At 40.9% G+C, this 18,604-nt stretch overlaps 1 protein-coding gene across 2 annotated transcripts in view; it reads left to right on the forward strand.

Annotated features, from left to right (window-relative positions):
* The window catches only part of PTPRG (protein tyrosine phosphatase receptor type G), a 412,936-nt gene that overhangs the window by 282,625 nt on the left and 111,707 nt on the right, over positions 1-18,604 (forward strand). For both annotated transcript variants that reach the window (XM_049826696.1, XM_049826694.1), the window contains exon 6: positions 16,783-16,849. In XM_049826696.1, coding sequence (XP_049682653.1) covers positions 16,783-16,849 — 67 coding nt within the window. The remainder of the gene's footprint in view (positions 1-16,782; positions 16,850-18,604) is intronic.

Below are 18,604 nucleotides of genomic sequence, written 5' to 3' on the forward strand. Positions count from 1 at the left end.
CCTTCCTCTCACCCTTGATGTTCAAAAGTGGAGTCAGTTTAGGAATATTTATAGTGTCTAATGTCAGCATCTTAAACACAGTAATTCTCTGTGATTTAAAAGTATCCTGTCTTAAAAAAAATAAATAATCACTGTTGTAGCCATGCCATAAAAATCTTTAAATTGATAGAAAAATATCTTGTGGAGTTTTCATTACCAGACTCCTGAAAATGACACTTAGATGTCTAATATGTAAAAATTACAGTCGTCAGTCTATAATCTCACCCCCTCTGTGGTTCAGGAAGATTGATACTCAGGAAGTCTGTTGATTATAACCATTAGACTAAAAAACAGATTAGTTCCCTAACTACAGTAATGCTTTTTGCATTTCACTCTGGGATGCTTTGTTGATGCATCACTTTGTCATTTTATCAAACATCACAAAGCAGACCAGGAGCTGGATGCCATGAGAGCTGGGTCAAAGTGGAGGGACCCCCAGCCTTCACGCAGGCTCTCATCACTCGCTCGTCGTCTGCTTTAGGGGAAGGGACAACAGCTCCTTGTAGAGTCTCTCTTTGTGCCTTTGAGCTTTGAGAAGCCATTGAACATGGGTTGTTTTCTTCGCTGCAAATACCTTTTCTCCTTTCAGCGCTAGCAATGATTGCTTCGCCCCCTTCCTTCTTACAAGTTCCAAATCTGGTGCATTTTGACTTGACCTTTTTTGTTTAAGAAAAGGAAAGATAGAGAAGCTGGAAATAAAGCATCTATTTTTTGCTATCCAAGTCTGTGGAGAGTTTTGCTAGAGTTGGTCTTAGTTACAGAATCAAAGGAGATGTAAAGCTGTATCTTCATCTCCTCTCCATTCTCTTCTTCCAAACGCAGCAGCTGCCTCTGACAAGTCCCTGTTTTCTCCCCATTGTTAAACATCCAGCCTGGATTCCAGGAAGATAATTTTTTATGCCTGTCTGCCTACCTCTTTTTTTAAATTTAATTCAGTTTCTTGTTCTGCAAAAAACATCCTCTGTAGCCATCTAGGACTCATGCCCCATTTGTCTCTCAGAGGACTAATCAAGTATATTACATGTGGTTTACATTAATGGGATGTAGATAGGGAAATCTAACATTTCAAGCAGGAAACTCCAGCTCTCCAGTCTGCATGTTGCCCAGTTCTGCAGCATTTTGCACAGTATTTGTGTACTCCTTAGAAAAATTACACTTGTTTTCATCCTCTGTATCTTCCATGAAACTGTAGAGTCTTCATATGTCTCTGGTTACCAGTTAGTGTTATGGCACATTTTAAGTGAAGGTGAGCACAGGATCTATTCATAAATGATTGCCTAGTTTAACTTTGTGCCATAAAAGAGAGATTGGTTGTAAAGTCTGAATATATAAAATAGATGGGTAAAATTGGGGCTTCCTTTGCCTTTAGATCTTCTGGCTCAGATGAAAAAGTTATTCTTATTAAATTTAAGCTGTTCTGCCTGAAGAATTATTACTGTAGTTCTCAGATATAACAGTGCCAAGTTTCTCCTAGTAGTGGCAATAATAAACAATGCAAGCTTCAGACAGAATTTCCTGGGTAGCATACCAAATGTTCTAGAAAACCTTCTCGGACAGCAGCTAATACATTTTTAATACAAATAAAACATAATTCTTTAGTCTTGTTTCAGTTTGATCCCTAAGGTAGAAAAAGTATACTGACTATGCATAATTTATGTATTTGTTTGAAGTGTTTACCCAGATACTCCATTCACAAAGTCTCTTTTTGTTAATAGGCTGCTGTGAGATGTGAGAATCACTTAGGACTCGCGTTGTACAAATAAATGGAATGTGTCATTTTTGTACAATCAGCGAGGTGGTTATGTAGTCATCCTAATTCTGCCTTCGCCTGCGCTGCCCACCCCATCCATCCTTAGCCAAGTCGCAGAACAGGTCCAACTGAAATGTCAGTATATTTTTCCCAGATCGTGTGTGATGTGAAAGCGTGGAAGCATGCAAGGGAGGGAAGAGGAGCGGTTGGGAGCAGAGTGCTGCCCATCCGTTTCGGGGGACAGCAAGGATGGGTGTCAGGTTGGCATGTCCATGTAAGCATCACCTCATTTATTACCAGTGATATGCATGGTTTCCTGTATAATTCCTAAGCATTACACATGATGCAGAGCAAGCATGCAGGAAAATGTCCCTCAGTAATTTAATTATTATCTATCCTAAATTACTGTAAATCCAGTGTTACAGGTTACTGCCGGAGGGTTGAGTTGTTGCTGGTTTTTGTCATCCGTAGTTTCTGTGCTGCAGGACAAGTGTGGGAGAGATGATTATCAAGGGTTTTCTGAGCCGGTGGTTTTCTTTCCAGGGGTCAAAGAAAGGCAATGAAAGTAAATCAGAGTCTAGTCTGGTCCCTTTCTTTGTGTCTTTGTACAGAGGTAGACATTTGTGTGTATGGCTGATGGCTTAACTGATAATGCTGATGGCATATTACCCCCAAAATAATTCTGCAGCCGAGGTGGCGGCTTGCCCAGAGCAATCCTTATATCTGATGTTTTACCTCTTGTGAATCTAAATCGGAAATCTTCAAGTTCATAGGGTGGAGATGAGGGTGTGTAAACCTGGGAACCTTTTTACAGCATAATTTTAGTAGCTTTCAGACGTATCTTCTACAGCTGAGATTCAGTAAAAAGCACGCTAATCCAACTGAGGTGATGAGTCTGAAATGAGCTAAATGGTCCCAGTTTGAGTAATATTAAACCTCCCTTTGTTTTAAGTACAGGTGTGCTTCTATCAGAGTTCCCAGAACAAAACCTGCAAAGAAGCTGGGATGTGCTTTTACGCACGTTAAGCTGTACTGGAGATAGATGAGAGTCACAAATGCCAATCACCATCTTATTCCATGCTGAAAATTGAAATATGTGTTAAATAAAGATTGCTTAAATCTGTTCACCGCACTCTTGAACAGTGAGTTTTCAGAGGCTTGCAAGATGGAGCAGGATTTTTCCTGTGAGCTTACGGTTTTTGCAACTGTTTCACAGCTCTGGCAGCACTGAGAAGTCAAAGAAAAGCTGCCTGGCTGATACCGTCAGAAAAGTATTTAGTTGCTGATTGTAAACGTACCATTTCTGTGCATCAAAAATGCATTGTAATGTAGTCATTATCAAGAGTAAAGAGACTTTCTGAAAGAAGGTATTGGTTTTGCAACATCTGTACTGTATCAAATGAAGCTGAACTGGAGATTTGGCAAGCTGTTCTTTATGAGTAAAGTAAAATGATGTACCACATTAGAAAGTAGCCTGGTTATTAGAAAGCTCAGTCTTGCTCCTGATAAAATGGATTTTTTCAGCATAAAATTCATTTTTACTTGCTGCAAGAATATTGCTAAAAGAGATTAACTTTGGATCTCAGTGTATTTTATCGTGTGTCTCATGTTATTTTAAGGCTGTAAATATATTAACTGATCTGTAAGCTTCACTTAAGTTACTGCTTTCTGGGTTTTTGAAGAAATAGGATCATATAATGCAAGAATCAGGATGATTGAATTAAATCACCCCTTTTGATATTTATTTTCCCCTAGGATCATGCTACCAGATCAATATTTAAAAACAGCTATATGGGTAAGCATTGATTAGAAAGCAAAGCTCCAGAACCCTAACAGCTAAGCTAGTAATTTTTTTGTGTGTATTTTGTCTGTGGTTTGTATGGCATTATGCACATGCCTGTGTCTTGGAAGCAGCCAACATAAAATTATTTTCTTACTCCTTCCTCCCCCCTGCCTACCTTGCCACCTGGCAAACCTCCTTTGTCATATCTAGATCCTATAAAAACATCTAACATAATTTGAAATGCTCCTGTGTGAAACATGATTAGACTACATCAATCACTTTTCAAAGATTTTTTTTTATGCATTTTGTATTTTAAACTGCTAAAACCACGTGCTTTTATATCCTGCTGCATTTCGTGGAAGACATGAGCAGACAGATAGTTCCACATCTTGGGTGAACCAGTCTTGTTAGGTACTCTCCCAAAATACATACCAGTCAAATTAAGCCTTAGGTTAACGGTTTGGAATGCTCTCCTCTTGCCAACTCATTACCAGTGATATGGCTAAGCAAACTGTTGCCTTCTGCTATTCCAGATATCTACAGAGATTTATTATATTTCAGCTAATAAGCTTACCTTCTCTAATAGCACGCGGCCCACCCTGCCTTATGGCTAGATTTGTCTCTTCTCATAACTTGGGCAGAGAATTAAAGGCCAGAAGTAAAGCTCGCTTTTAAGCCTGTCTAGGTAGAGCTGTTTGGTAGTCCCTGTGTTGTGGATGGAAACACACGTCCTTTTTGAGTCTGAACTCGCTCGTTATCTGGACTTGTTCTGCACTACTCCTCAGGTCGATACCAATACCTCTCCGTGGACAGATGGTGGTGGGAGAGGGGGATGATGCCCAGGCAGGTGGCACCACCTCGGTGTGCTGCAGGGCCATATGGGCACTCGGGTTTTAGAGAAACTTGGTCTGTGCATGCAGTACAGCTGGCTGCTACCACACCTGTCTAATAGAGTTGCTGAAAGGCCATATAAATTCATGCTGAGCTATGGAGATTATCTCTGTCAGCTGTTCTTGTGTCAGAAGCAATTTTTTTTTAACGCTGCTTTTATGTCTTAAGTGCACAGCCTATGCCTACCTTTTAGGAATTACCTTCTTTCTTCCTTCATTACCACTTGCATTGCATCTGAGGCGTATAACTAGTGTCTTACCCCTAAAAACAGAAGATTTTTTAATGCCTTCCTTGTCGTGCCATATATTAAAATGTTTGCTGCCTCCCTTAAATCTGAGTGTACACAGAGCTGCAAATGCAGGTGCGTCCTACCAGTGTGCTGGGCTTACAGGCCAGTCTGCAGAGAACACGGGATGTTACGGCATCAAGCTTTCAAGCACTGGTGCTTGCTGCCATTAGCTCTGGAAAACCTGTCATCCTCACAGCAGCCGTCAGTGCAGTGCTCCTTGTATGCATGTTACAGCTGGGCTGGAATTCAAACTGTGTTGGGTCTCAGGCATTTTGGGGAGAATTGCCTGTGCAACCTGGCAGTGAACATGTCCCTCTGTGCCAGCCCTCCAAGGACTGCCCTTACAGAGCATCGGCTTTTTAGCTCACTCCACACCAGCTCAAGTTGTTGGCAGGGAAAAGCTTAATGCAGGTTGTGGTGTCAGTCGCAGGTGGCCATATGAGGGTGGTGACATCAAAGGACCATGCAGCCTGCCAGGTTTTGAGAAGAGAGATAAGAAACTTTTCTAGAGGTGGGTACCAAAACTGGGGTCATGGCAAAGCATGTGCCAGGAGCCTGGATGGTCCAGCTGATGGGTCACAGCATTGGTGGTAGGATCATAACCAGCATACGTGATCTGTGGACGCCCAGGAGTTAAAGTGCTGGGGTATAAAAAGAAGTTTTAAAAAAAAAAAAAAAAAAAAGGAAGTAAACACCTCAAATGAATAGGCAGGTACTCTGGCAAGCAGATTCGGAGAGTGTGGGAGAGGAGAGGAGAGGGCAGACTCTTCTTGAGAGCATTCCTGTGTACACCCACCTGCAGGAAGCATCTTCACTGCTCTGGGTCAGACTAGACTTGTTCAAAGAGCACCTTTTGTTCTAACCATGTTTTAAGTTTTGTTTTAAATCGTATTCAGTTGCATTTTATTTCTTCTCTTGTACCTTTCCCTGAGTTTTTGAGATTCTGGCAATTTTGAAGTTACATCCTGAGTAGGAGGAGAGCTTCCTGACCAGAGAGCGAGCTTGAAAACCCCCTCCATAGATGGGTCATGCTCCACAGGAGCACCGGAAAGCTATAAGAAGCCCGTGGAGCGGAGGCATGAAGGCTAGAGCATCCTGAGGAGTTCTCTGGCTTTAAGACTATCACCTACTCACAGTGATTGAATAGCATTCACTTTGCCACTGCTGAAATGTAGAACATCCTGAAACAAGCATACATGTCATGTTAGTTTTCGTATTTCTTTGTATTTCAAGAGGAAGAAACTGCTGCCACAAACTGAATGTTTCCCAGGCTTTTAATGCACTTGTGTTCTAAGTGCTTTTTTTCTGCACGATAATTTCCCCATTTCCTCTAACCACAAGCCTTGATACTTGTTGAAATGTTTTTTCAAGGAACGGAGTGAGTTGTTGGGTCATTCTAACCAAGTGAAAAATAAACAGCTTGACATATGATCCTCCCTGTTGTGTGTAGTGTTACACCAGGTGAAATAGGGGGGGGTCGAGCTGTACTTTTGTTGCTGCAGGAACTTGAGTAGCCTACTAAGAGCTGAGAAGAAAATTGCAGGCCACATCCTGCCGCTCTTAATTCAGTGGCTTGAAGGAGATGGAGATAAGGACTGCCTCATCTCACCTGCTTCTCAGAGCTCTACTACTGAGGCTGCCCTGCTGCTGGTACCCACCCTGGCTCAAGGATGTGGTTTTTGGTGCGCCTGCCCTTCATGCCCACGAGCTCTGGAGTCCTCGGCAGTCCTGCAGCCGGTGTCCTTGGCACCCTGTCTGCTGGCATCCAAGATTCCCCTGGACGAGCCCACTCGCCACCCCCAGTAGCCAAAGCTGCTACTTTTTCCTGTCTTCAGGAAGGAGATCCGGGTGGGGATGGAAGGGCACAAAGACTTCCTTGGTGCTGCAGGAGGCAGGGGGTGGAGAGGAGGAGGTGACAGAGTGGTGCAAGGGTGCGCCAGGGGGTACGTGGAACGGTTTGGGAAGAGAGGATGCTGTAGCGTTGGAGGAGACAGAAACAGCTCACTGAGTGGGAAGAGAGAGCGAGGAGGATGTGGCAGGTGGGCGATGGAAGAGGGAGGCAACTCAGAAATGAGAGAGGAGGCAGAAGTGAGGAAACTCTGAGGATTAGCTGGTTCTTTCTGCCTCAGGTACCACGAGCACTGAACTGTGCAAGTTTGTGGCATTTTGCAAAGCTGCACACATCTGCAAGAACTTAAATGATACTGAAAATTTACAAAAGATAAGTAAAAATGGAAGAACTTGCTTGAAAGAGAATTACAAATAAAAAATGTATCATAGTTGACAGACTTGTCCTCTTGTGCCAGAGAGCTATTAATGAGCACCACTGGTCTAATGTTGGGTTCTAGTACCACAAAGATGCCTGGAAGCCCGAGAGCCCTCCCAACCCATGCTTGCTACATTAGACATGGGGAATTTGCTGTAGCAAAAATTCCTGCAGCAGTTTCAGTAAATCAGTTCACACCAACCTCCTTAAAAATGAGGTAAAAGGAATGGCAAGCAAACTACATTGGAGTTTGAGGTTTTGAAGCAGGAGATTAAAAAGATCTGCCCTACAACAATTTGTTTTCACTGGATTTCTAATTTAATTGTGAACTGAGGTGTGGTTGTCATTAGGGAAGTGGCTGTGTAACTTAATTGACATTTCTGCATCCTTTGTGTTTGTGACTCATAGATGCTGGCTTGAGTCATCTTGTACTGGCGGGCTGGAGGGAGCTGCCTACTGTTGTGGGGAAGTGAGCCGAGGGCAATGCTGGGAGAGAAAAAAAGAGGACTTTTCATGTAGAATGAATGAAATCTGTTGGGAAGCTGAGATTACTTCTTTTCTTCATTTTAAAGCGGTGATTATTGTGACCTTTTTCACCAAAACCCTTTGTGTTGGCTGGAAGAGAGGGAAAAGGCTGGAAATCTCTGCTGCATCCTAGGCAAGCTTAGCTGGAGCAATTAAATTACAAACCCCTGCAAAATGCTGGGGTTCCCAATGCCCATCTGAGCGGTTCCCTTCCACCCTTTGCATTTTGCCCAGCACGTTTTCTTGTTTAGCCACCAGATTTCATTGTTTTATTTTCAAAAAAAAAAAAGGCTGAAGGTATGGTTTTTTCTCAATTGTACACGTTTGTACCAAATTCAAGCCAGAAGCAGAAGAAAATGAAAGCTAACTTCCATTCGTGGTTTCACAGTTTTGAGTTTAGCCTCTCCAAATGTGTGAAGCTGTATACCAAAGAGTGGGTGCTGTAGGATGATCTGGCTGTAGTGCTCGTTATATTTTTTTCATTACACCATTTCATTTTCCTTCCTACTTAGGTCAAAATGGTTATTTTTACCTAACAACTCCTATAAATTGCGCAGATTATGGAAACTCTAGAAGAGACCAAAATCCTTTTTTTTTTTTTTCTTTTTTTTTTTTTTAAACTCAGATGGTGAGAACAGTTTATAACTGATGGCAGTTTTTATAAAATAGCCTCCATCCTGATAAAATGTTACCCCCTGGTGTGTCATTTTTCCAGCTGAACTGCTGGTAGGATTGAGAGATCTTGCACACTGCTGCTTAAATAAGTAGACTACATGCTCTATGAAGAAATCATATTATTTTCTCAAAGGAGAACAAGTAGGCTCAGTGCACCAAAATTGCTTTAAATAAACTTGCAGCTACTCTAGACTTTTTTGCGCAGCTGCAGATGGTACAGTCTATCAATCAAGCTTTCCCAGCTTTGAGAATCTGGCACTGAAGCTGTGTCTCCTCTGTGTTGCAATTACATTTTTGCCTTTCACAGAGCTTTGTATCTTAGATATCCTATTGCTACTAATCAAACTGTGCTTTTGGGCTGCAGGTATCTTCCGTTTTTCCTCGGATATATGTGTATTAAGATCTTTCAATAACTTGTTAATTGAATGTGCTATTCACTTGCAGTAAATTAGCTGCATCATGCTTTCAAAGTGCAAGAATACATTGGGGAAACTAATGCCTACCTTATCAATGGAGTGAGTGAAAGTCTAGGCAAACGAGTGGCTTACAAAAAGGAAGGAAAATACATTGCTGGCTGTTCCTTACCATCCTGGTGGTTGCAAATCTTGTGATAGTGAATGGAGGTAATGCTACAGGGAGGGGAGGCTGCAAAGTCTTCCTCAGCCTGGTGAGCTTATCAGTCAGCTGCCAGCATGTGTACAATACACGATCAATGTTTCTATCCGCTAACAAAGAAACTCAGTGTGCACAAACACAACGTACTCTGAGCCGAGTTATTAAGTAGTACTTACCTCTACCTCCGAGTTTCATGCTCTTGCTTTTTTTGTGACAGTCTCTTGCTGCTGCAAATTCTGATGTATGTTCTTCTGAGGTAGCCTGTGCTGTCCCTTTGCTCTTTTTATGACACTGATATTTCAGCTAACCTTTGGTGTAAAAGTGACTCTGCTGCTTGTATTTTTAAGCATCCATACTGGACATAAGGAAAGTGGAAGTTGCTGATCTATGACATAGTTTGTCCCATCCTTGTCCCAGGATGTCTGTAACTAACTCGGGTCCAGAGGCAGCAGGTACAAAGCGACAGAGGGGGTGAGCTAAGGCTGAGAGGAGCTGTGGTTGCAAGCAGTTGCCTTGCACTTAACCAAAGATGAGGGACAGCCAGAACACCTGACCCCAGAGTCAGTTCAATAGCTTTTAAAACCATTTTGGACTTTAAAAAAAAAAAAAAAGGGAAAGTGCAGCTTCCTTTTTGGCACTTCTAGTTAATATCTTACTGTAGATACCCTCTAAAGCTGTGATGAAATATGAAGTTAATACATCACTAGCAAACTTTCAGTCAGAATGATGTATTATTCAAAGTGGAATTAGCTAGAAGGATCAATGCACACCCATTACTCTATTTAAAATAATCATTGGAAGACTCATTAACTTTTTTTTCCTTTCTTCAAACAACATAGTGAATGCGACATATAGGAACACCCTCTCCGACAGCATATGCACCTCTATGACTTCAGTATATTTTCATTCATAGCAGGATTATTAACACCTGAAGGCCAAAACCCAGATTTAACTCAACAGAATTTGCCTTCAAATCACTGAACCTGAAACCAGTTGCCATAGGCAAAGGCGAACTCAGCTCTAATGCACATTTTTAAAAAATCAAAGTTCAGTTCATGGCAGTATCCGTGTGAAATAGCGCGTGTGCCAGCATAAGGTTCAGTGTCACATCTTGCCTGGGTACCTGTTATTCTCTCTGATTTTACACATGAGCAGCAACTTGAAGTATTAAGGGAGCTGTTTCCATTTCTTGTTTTCCCTTACAAATATATTCTGCAGGATACTTACTTTGGGCAGTCCATTCATTACACAGCAAATGCTTTCCATCTCCCAGCTCACCTCTGTCAGGCTGCAGGCTCTTGGCCAGATTTGTCCTTTTGCATCGACTCATGCAGGAGATGTGCAATTATAGCATATATGGGGGAGATGGAAGAAAATATCATCTGTGGAGGAGCAGGAATATATCATTCTTGGATCATTTAGTGCTTGTGAAGGTGAAAAACTTAGAGCACCAAATCTAGCTTATCATTGTGTTGGGAGCTCTGTAGGCATTTTCTTGCCTTCACAGATAGCTCAGTGTGCTATAGTGTCAACCAGTATCCCTTCTCACCCGTCAATTCTCCTGAAAAGGTCCAAATAAATATTTTCTACTGTATTTCAAAGCAAAGCACATGTAAACTTTTCATATCTGTTCATCCACATTCCAGATCTGGCTGAAATCTTTCACTTCCTTTTATTCAGAAATGTTTAAGAAATGAGATATTTGTCCGCAACCAGATTTCACAATCTGGACTTCAAAAAGGAGAGAAGAGAAAGGTGAGACAGTGGACTTTGTGCAGAGCAAAAGGGTGCATACCACAAAGCCAGGATGCATATCCTTTCTCAATGCTGCAAGGTTAAAGCATCATCATTCAGAAGGTTTAGGAGCAGGACCTACGCAAGCTGTTAGCTAGCTCTGAAATAATTTGGCCCCAAAGACATGAATTTGAAGAGTTTTACAAGCAAATGCCAAGTACTTTCCATGAGAAAAGTATGTTTCTTTTGACTGAGATTATCTTGGATTCTTTGAAATCCCATTGCTGTGATGTTAAAATACATATTGTGTGGCATAATGTTCACATTAATGGGATTCTTCTTATTTCTGTTCTAAAACAGTGAAACTCAGGTCCTTTCCCCTCGAGACTGAGGACTGGCATCTGTCCAACAGTGCTGAGCTGATAAGAGAATAAATTGTTTAACCATGTTGATTGTCCTGAAACCCTACAGGACAATTTAATCTCTGCAACCTAGTTAATTTATAATAGTTTTCTTTTTCTTCTTAGTTGTTTGTACAGAGTGTTTGGAGACTTGAGTATTTGGCTGGTGAGCAGTAGATCTTAACTGCAAGCTGAACAGGCGCTGAAGGCATGCGGTTGGGGGAATATTACCCCTGACTTTCACCGTTGTAATTGAAAGTAGAATTTGACACATTGGCATCTCTCTGTGTCAGCCATTGTCACTGGCTTCAGCTGCCACGGTTAAGTATGCAGTCATTCATCCTTGGCAGACACCGTCCTTTACAGCACAAGAGGATGGTCTTTGGATGTTAATGCCACAGCACTCTGGGAGCAGCTGGCTATATCAAATTCAAGGCATGCAGATTGTCTTGGCCATTTTACTTAGCAGATGGGTAAGGCTTGATAGATTGAAGATTTAGTTTCCAAGTCAAGGGCCAAATGTTGCAGTGGGAGAGAAAAGTAAATTATATCACTATTCGGAGGGGAAAGGCTCAGGTACTGTATCACAAAATTGTTGCCATTCATTTTCCTCTGACTTGCACAAAATGCATGTCATTTCGCCTTTCAATATAGCCGACTATGGCATTCTCCTTCGTTTTGAGATGCTTTGCAATACTGTCTGTGAGCCCATTTAATGAGCTTGAAAGCAGTTGCTGCAAATTTATGACAGTTTAGTAAGTCTAAATGCCAGATTTTTTTTAAGGTGGAAGTGAAAGAGAAATTTGTATTTCATATCACCCTGAATAGGTGGGTTCTCTTCTATTCTTTTTTTTCCCTACACCCTTTTCTTCAATACAACAGATCTATTTAAACGTATTTTTAAAAGGAAAGTGTATTCCTTACTCCTGAGCTGTTCAAGCTATTAATATTCACGTACTTTTCACAAGGTGGCTGGTACCAGTGATCATTAGAGAGCTTTGTGGTGCTTCCCCCAGCCCTTCTCATGTCAGTGGGAAGATAACCTGGCTTTCGGAGAGGCTGCCCAGAGCAATGGGAAATGGGGGGAGTCTGGCCCTTTGGGCAGGAGTCTTGGATCTAATGTTGCTGTGTGGCCTCTCTAACTGCCTCAATGTGTTTTTGGGGGTTCCCCTGTTTTTATTTGTTATTGTTCCTAAAATAAGCATTGTAAGTTCAAAATTTTTGCCTCAGACTGTGGGGGGTTTTTTCTGCTTTATGGAACTGTTTCCAGCAGAAAGGCAGGTCATGGATTCTTTAGCATATGGTTTAGATTATATAGCATGTGGTATAAATTTTAACACTTTACAACTTTGCTGATTTTTGTAAAATCGGAGACTTCAGGAGGTTCCAAGTTTGTCCTGTAAAATAATCAGATGAAAAGAGAGCTTCGGCTACTTAATGTACAATGAACGATAGAGAATGAGAACTAGCTGGGGTTTTTTAACTCATTAGAACATGCTGAGCTTAGTACTGCTGTAACACAGGGGCTTTCTACAGAGTAGTAGCTTGCCCAGTAAAGTCTATTTTTACATGCTGTGGCTTGGTGCCCGTACTAGCGTGATCAGCCTGGCTGTGGTGCTGCCTGTCCTTTCATCACACTCCTGCTCCACTCCTTCGCTGGAACTTTCCTTGTTGGAGTATTAATAACATTATCCTGAAAAGGTGCTTAGCTCCCTGGCCTGCCTCCTACCCTATTGACTCTGAGGGTAAGGCTGTAGGAACAGCACTTTCAAGCAAGGGGACAACAGGTTGTGCTGCTGAAAGGTGTTAACGCTGTTGTCAATAGAGTTCATGACGGATCAACCTTGTTGTTCACTGAGGAATGAATCATTTCTCAGTCCCCACATTAGATGTGGGAGCTGTAAGTAAATGCAACCTGTCTAGGGTAATGATTTCCACCATGACTTCACTTGAAGAACGTCTCCGTTTTATGACTGCAGAATGGGGTCACTTGTGCATTACCTTTTCCTACATTGCGAATGCTTGTTTCATTCATTGCATTAACATCAAGCCATTTGTTCTACTCAGAATGCCATGTGCACCAGGTATTGAAGTCACCCAAAGGCTATGATAAACAAAGAGATTTTGCTTCCTCATGTCATGTTCATCCCATATTTACCCTATGGTGAGACCTCTGTTAGCACAGGAAACTGCTTAATGATATCTCTATGTTTGTTTTTCCCTTGCGCTTAGCATGATAGTTACCTATTTATTTCTGCTGAAGCGGATTACAGGCATTTTTCAATTATAAATGATGCACACAAGCATTATTTATCCTGTTTACTGCAGACCTATAGAGTGTTAGTCAGTCTTGAGCAAAAGCATCTTGTTGAGGAAACATTTGTGGTAGTGGTACTGTGGGTATTTTAGAGCAATTTCAGGATGGTTTTCCATCTGTCCATTAATACTTGCTGTGCAGCATGCTCCTGACCAGCAGCATAGCAGGTTTGTGTTTGCGCATGAAATTCCTGTGCTTGGGAGATTTTCACTCCTGACGTTTCTTCTGTGTTAGCCTCTTGAGGGAGGAGGGGGAAACTCATTGCTCTTCTCTCACAGGAAAAGAAAAGCTTTGTGCGGCTCTGGCAGGGGTGTGTTGGGTGAAGCCTAAGTGCTGAGACCCAGTTACAGCTGTATGGTCTTTCTCTAACTCTCCAGCCAAGGCATCCTGAGATGTGGCATATATAAGTTAATCTGAAGAATTCATTGCCGTTTTCCTTCAGGATATATTCATAAGATAATAAAAAATACACTCCTGCAATACAGATTATAGAACAGTGAAAGATAAAAACAGTTTGTAGAAGGATATAAGCTGAAGCTTCATGACATAGAATCATAAAGGAGGTCAGAAGGACACTTCTTATTCTAGAGATTTTTGTCCTTTTTTTTTTCCCTCTGCTTTTTTTGCCCTCCCTTTCCTTTAAGTATCAGCTGTTTCAGAGACAGGATTCTTGTATTGGTGAATCTCTGATCTCAACCAGCTCCAGGCCAGTTAAACCAGAGATGTGCAGCAATGGGGATAGAACTTGACATTTTAGGTTTCAGAAACCTTTTCTCTATGAACACAGGCAGAAAAAGGATACAGAGAAGTGCAAAAAAATAGAGAGGAAATTCAAGGTGGTTTTTTTTTAAGAACTTGAAGAAAAAAAGATGTAAGAAAAGTTTTGCTCTGAAGCCTGAGCAATTTCTCAAAATGAGAAAACTTTTGGGCAGTTTTCTAATGGTCTTGCCAAGATCCTGAAACTGTTGTAGTGAGGTGTGGGAGAACAGTGTGTGAGTATAAGGAAAAAGGGGAAAAGCATCTGGAAGGAAAATAAGACTATATCCCATACAGGTCTGAACTGACATCTCTCCAAGTGGTACTTGTTTGCATGTGATTTTTAAAGAAACATGAGATCCCACTCCCCATACCCTCGGAGAAAACATGATTACAGATGCATGGAGCATTTGCTTTCCAGCCTCCAAAGAAATAACATGACTGTTGATTTCATGCTATTGAAGAACACAGCACATTTGCAGAATATGCTATCAAAAAGATTGCGTAGCTGGATCTATATAGGCATACCACCTCAGCAGATTAAAGGGGCGCTGCCAAGGCTGAGGTTCAGAATTGATCTACTTTGACAGAAAATCCCAAAAGGAAGAGTTTTAACCTTTAGGATTCTTTCCATCTATTTGCTTTCTTCAAACTGATTGCAGCTCTCACCAGAAATAAAAACAAAGCAAACAAAATAAAATGCTTTACAACTTATGGTTAGGCAGCAATAAATAAAACATTGTTCAAGTCCCGTGCAAGTTTTACTTACAGTCTTGTACTAAATTGCTGATAGCGTTTTTAATGTTTTTTGGTTGTTTTGTTTTGGGTTTTTTTTGTTAATAGTAGCCATGGCTTGGAGAAACCTGAATAAATGGAAAAGATGCAGGAACATGTCTAGCAACAGTTCTGCATTTTTAGTGTTTACTGTTGATTCTCCAGAAGCCAGACAGAACCTACAAAGTGGGTCCTTGGGTTCAGTGTACTGTGATTATTATTTATACAGAATCCAAAGTGTACAGAGCACCCCTTTGGGCATATGAAAGTTCATGCTTCAAAGAGCTTACAGCCTTCAGGGCTAATAATACTATTGCCAGTAACATCTAAGCTGTATATATTTGAAAGCTGCTGTTGCTACTTTCATAATTTTATTGCATATCTTGCCCTACCTGATCGTTGTAAGTTCTGGAGTACCGTGACGAGAAAAGGATCTTCAATTTCCGCTTAAAACACCAAACCATTTTGTCTCTAGACAAGAGCACAAAAATGTGTCCTGAACACAACAGAGTAGTTCAAAGGCCAAATAAACAGAAAAAAGAAAGGTGGTTTGTTGTGGGTTTTTTCAGTGCAGTTGGCTAAGAAGATAATGAGGTTTCTAAGATTCCTAATTAGTCATGGGGAGGAAGGACAAGAAGAGACATGTTTGTCCTTGTGAAGCTTGGGCAGTGGATTCCAGTTTTCTCCCCAGGCCATTAAAATCTGTGATTTTTTTACAGTAACACATTTTTTGGATATGCTGCAGTCAATGATGTCTTCTTCCTAAGAGTGCACTCCAAGCTAGTTCTGCACTTCACGCAACAGCGTGTTCCCTGCTGGGCACAAGGTCCTTTCTCAGGGATTTCTTCTTTTTTTCTCCACTCCTTTCCTCATATGTTAACACATGGACATAAAGTGATTAAACTCTAATTTTCCTCATGACATTGAGATCACGGACAGGCAGCAAAGTACAGAGGAGCTCTTTTGCATTCAGTGTGTTTTCCCATTGGGAGCAGTTCATCCAAAATGATCAACGCTGCTCAGGCTTCTGATACTGGCTGGTGGCAAAAAAAAAAAGAAAAACGTACCACATGAATGAGGTACATGCTGGTATTTATTTCCCAAAAGTAAATTGGCAAGTATCTTAAATAGTGGAACATGTTCACAGAAATTGTGAGTTATTCCTTCAATACCTCTGAAGAGGCAAAAGGTTAAAAAAAAAATTGCATTATTGGTTGTAAATTCCTTGGCTGTGTTACAAGTAAGTGACTGAAGTGATGGGTTTAATTTGGAAGTTGTGGAGCTCAACAGGGTTAATCCTTCCTGCTGCCTTCCCCTCCTCTGTCTGGTGCTGGGTCTCACCGTTGCGGAGGACACGGGTGACTGCTGTTTGAGAGAAGAAATACTGTAGGATACCAGTTTTTGGTCTGGCAGTGTAGGCAATTACATTGTCAAAAATCAGAGATTTCTTCTCGATCCTCTCACAAAGCTTTTCTCCCCTCTCCCTTGTCCAAGTGACACTAAATTAAATAAATGTAAAAATATGAATAGCAAAGAGATGCCAAGGCCCAACTCCGTTAGAGCTGAAAGGGGTCCAGCTTCACTGATTTCAGTGGCAGCACCAGATTTATTCCCGTATCAGTAAGAGATGAACTGGTCTGAGATAACTTCTGTTTATCACAGCAGTTTTCCTCTACGAAAGCAGAAGTAGATGGAGAAAAATCAGCTGTCTGGTTGTGGGTTTTGCTGGCCTGATAATATGGCTAATGTTATAATGAATTCAGAGGACGCTTTCTTTTGATTTAACCTTCCTTACTTTATTTTATTATGCCGTGTATCTTTGGCATTTGGTGAAGAGCCATTGTAAATGTGAGAACTAAGCAGCTTGTTAGATAACATCTTTTTTTTTTTTCTTTAGAAGATTAAACTGAGACTGTTCTGCCTGGTGCCAGAATAGATGTAACCAATCCTGTATCCTTTGCATGTAGGTCAATCAGAGGGACAATCCAGCACTGGATCCCATTATCCATGGGTTGAAGGGCGTCGTACATCACGGTAAGTAGCTGCTTAAACTTTCTTCTTGCCAGGAAGGGGAGAAGGGCAGGAATATTGTCCTTAAGGGATCAGGTCACCCCTGGAAGGACACAGTGAGCCTGCACATTCCTCATTCACTGATGTTTAAGGGCATCACAGCCATTATTTGATTGGTAAAGATCAGAGTAATTTGTTACCTGAAAATGGTTTGGGGTTAACAGTAAACAATTTGTTTCTTTTCAGTCAGTGCTCTAGAATGCGTAAGTTATCAATCAAAACCTACTGCAATATATCATTCATATTAGTACTTCGAAGGCAGCGTTGATGCCTCACTCCTGCTATTTATCTTCTGTTTGCTCTAAAAATACTCCTCTCTGAAGTTTCTATTTGTTTATAAATTATTTGTCTTTCAAATTTAGGGAGCTGATAATGAAACAGAAAATTAACTATCTATGAAAATTAATTAAACTTTGCAGCAGATGAACATCTTTCTAATGCTGACATAAATACGATCATTCGGCTGTTCTGATGCATATAAACCTATTATCCTTGAACTTATAGCAGGTACTGAAATAAATATTAATATGTTTTATACTTTTATAACCAGTTTTTACTTAGGAATTTTCCTGAAACCTTATCACAGGTAATGCATCATTAGCAATGACATCAAGATGCTCCACTTCCCAAAGTACTCTTGTCAGGTTTTAATATAATGATTTGTAAAGTTTTAATAATCTCATTGTAATTCAAAAGGCATCTGCTGGAATGGTGCTTGGTACTATAATAAATCTCCATCCCATCTATAGTGCTGTGATAAAACATCTTTGCACCTTTTCCGAGTATTGTCTTTAGACATTAGCTAGTGCTGTAGAGCTTAACAAACATTTTTTTTCTCTTGACTGCAGACCTAAAACTAGTTGACAGTGTTAAATTAAAACAAATAGGATTTTGGATTAATTGCTCTACTTTCAGAGTCATTTAACATTGCAACTGGGAACACCAATAAATCCAAAGAAAGTGAAAAATAGGGGTTAAATGATAACATAAAGTCCTTCATTTAGATAATTTTTCCATAGGTTTTGCTGTTTATAAATTGCAGTGTTCTGCTGTGAAATAAAAACAACACACTGAGCTGAAAAACTGTGTTGTTTTCCACAAAAATAGATGTTATTATCTAGCTCCCACTGGGTAACAAAACAGGCTAGCAAAAATAAAGTGAGGACGAGTTGGGCTGCAAGGATTTTTCAGTGGCTATGTAATTTGACACTGAAGTCAAGCTGCCATTTAACTGGACCGGGATCTCCTTTTAGCTTTGTTCTCTACCTGCCTTCTATTTCAAGACTCTACACACTGCAAGCATGACAGTGTTTTAGCCTTCTCATCGTTTTAATTCTGCTCCCTCTCTTCCTCCTCGCTGCTGCAGCTGAAATAGCCACTAGTGGATAATCACACCGGTGTCTCCTAAGAGTATTATTCTATTCCCAAAAATAACTGTTTGGCTAGGATGTGACACGGTCCTGAGGTTGTGATTCCCTGACCACATAATGATTAGTTCATCTTGGTGCTGCCTACCCGCAGCAAGATCTGGGTGGATAAAAGGCGTTTATTTTTGTTTTGCTCACAATGCACAGAAGGCTGCTAGTGTTTCAAGTAAAGGAAATTGCTTGATATATTTCAATAGCTTGTTTCCTTTTCAAAACATTAAGGAAGAAAAAGAGGAAAATCTTGCTTTCCTTCCTGTTTCAAAGGCCCTGATTAAAGGCCTTTTCTAAGGTT

Source organism: Accipiter gentilis, chromosome 23, assembly GCF_929443795.1.
Source record: "Accipiter gentilis chromosome 23, bAccGen1.1, whole genome shotgun sequence".
NCBI classification, from domain to species: Eukaryota; Metazoa; Chordata; class Aves; order Accipitriformes; family Accipitridae; genus Astur; species Astur gentilis.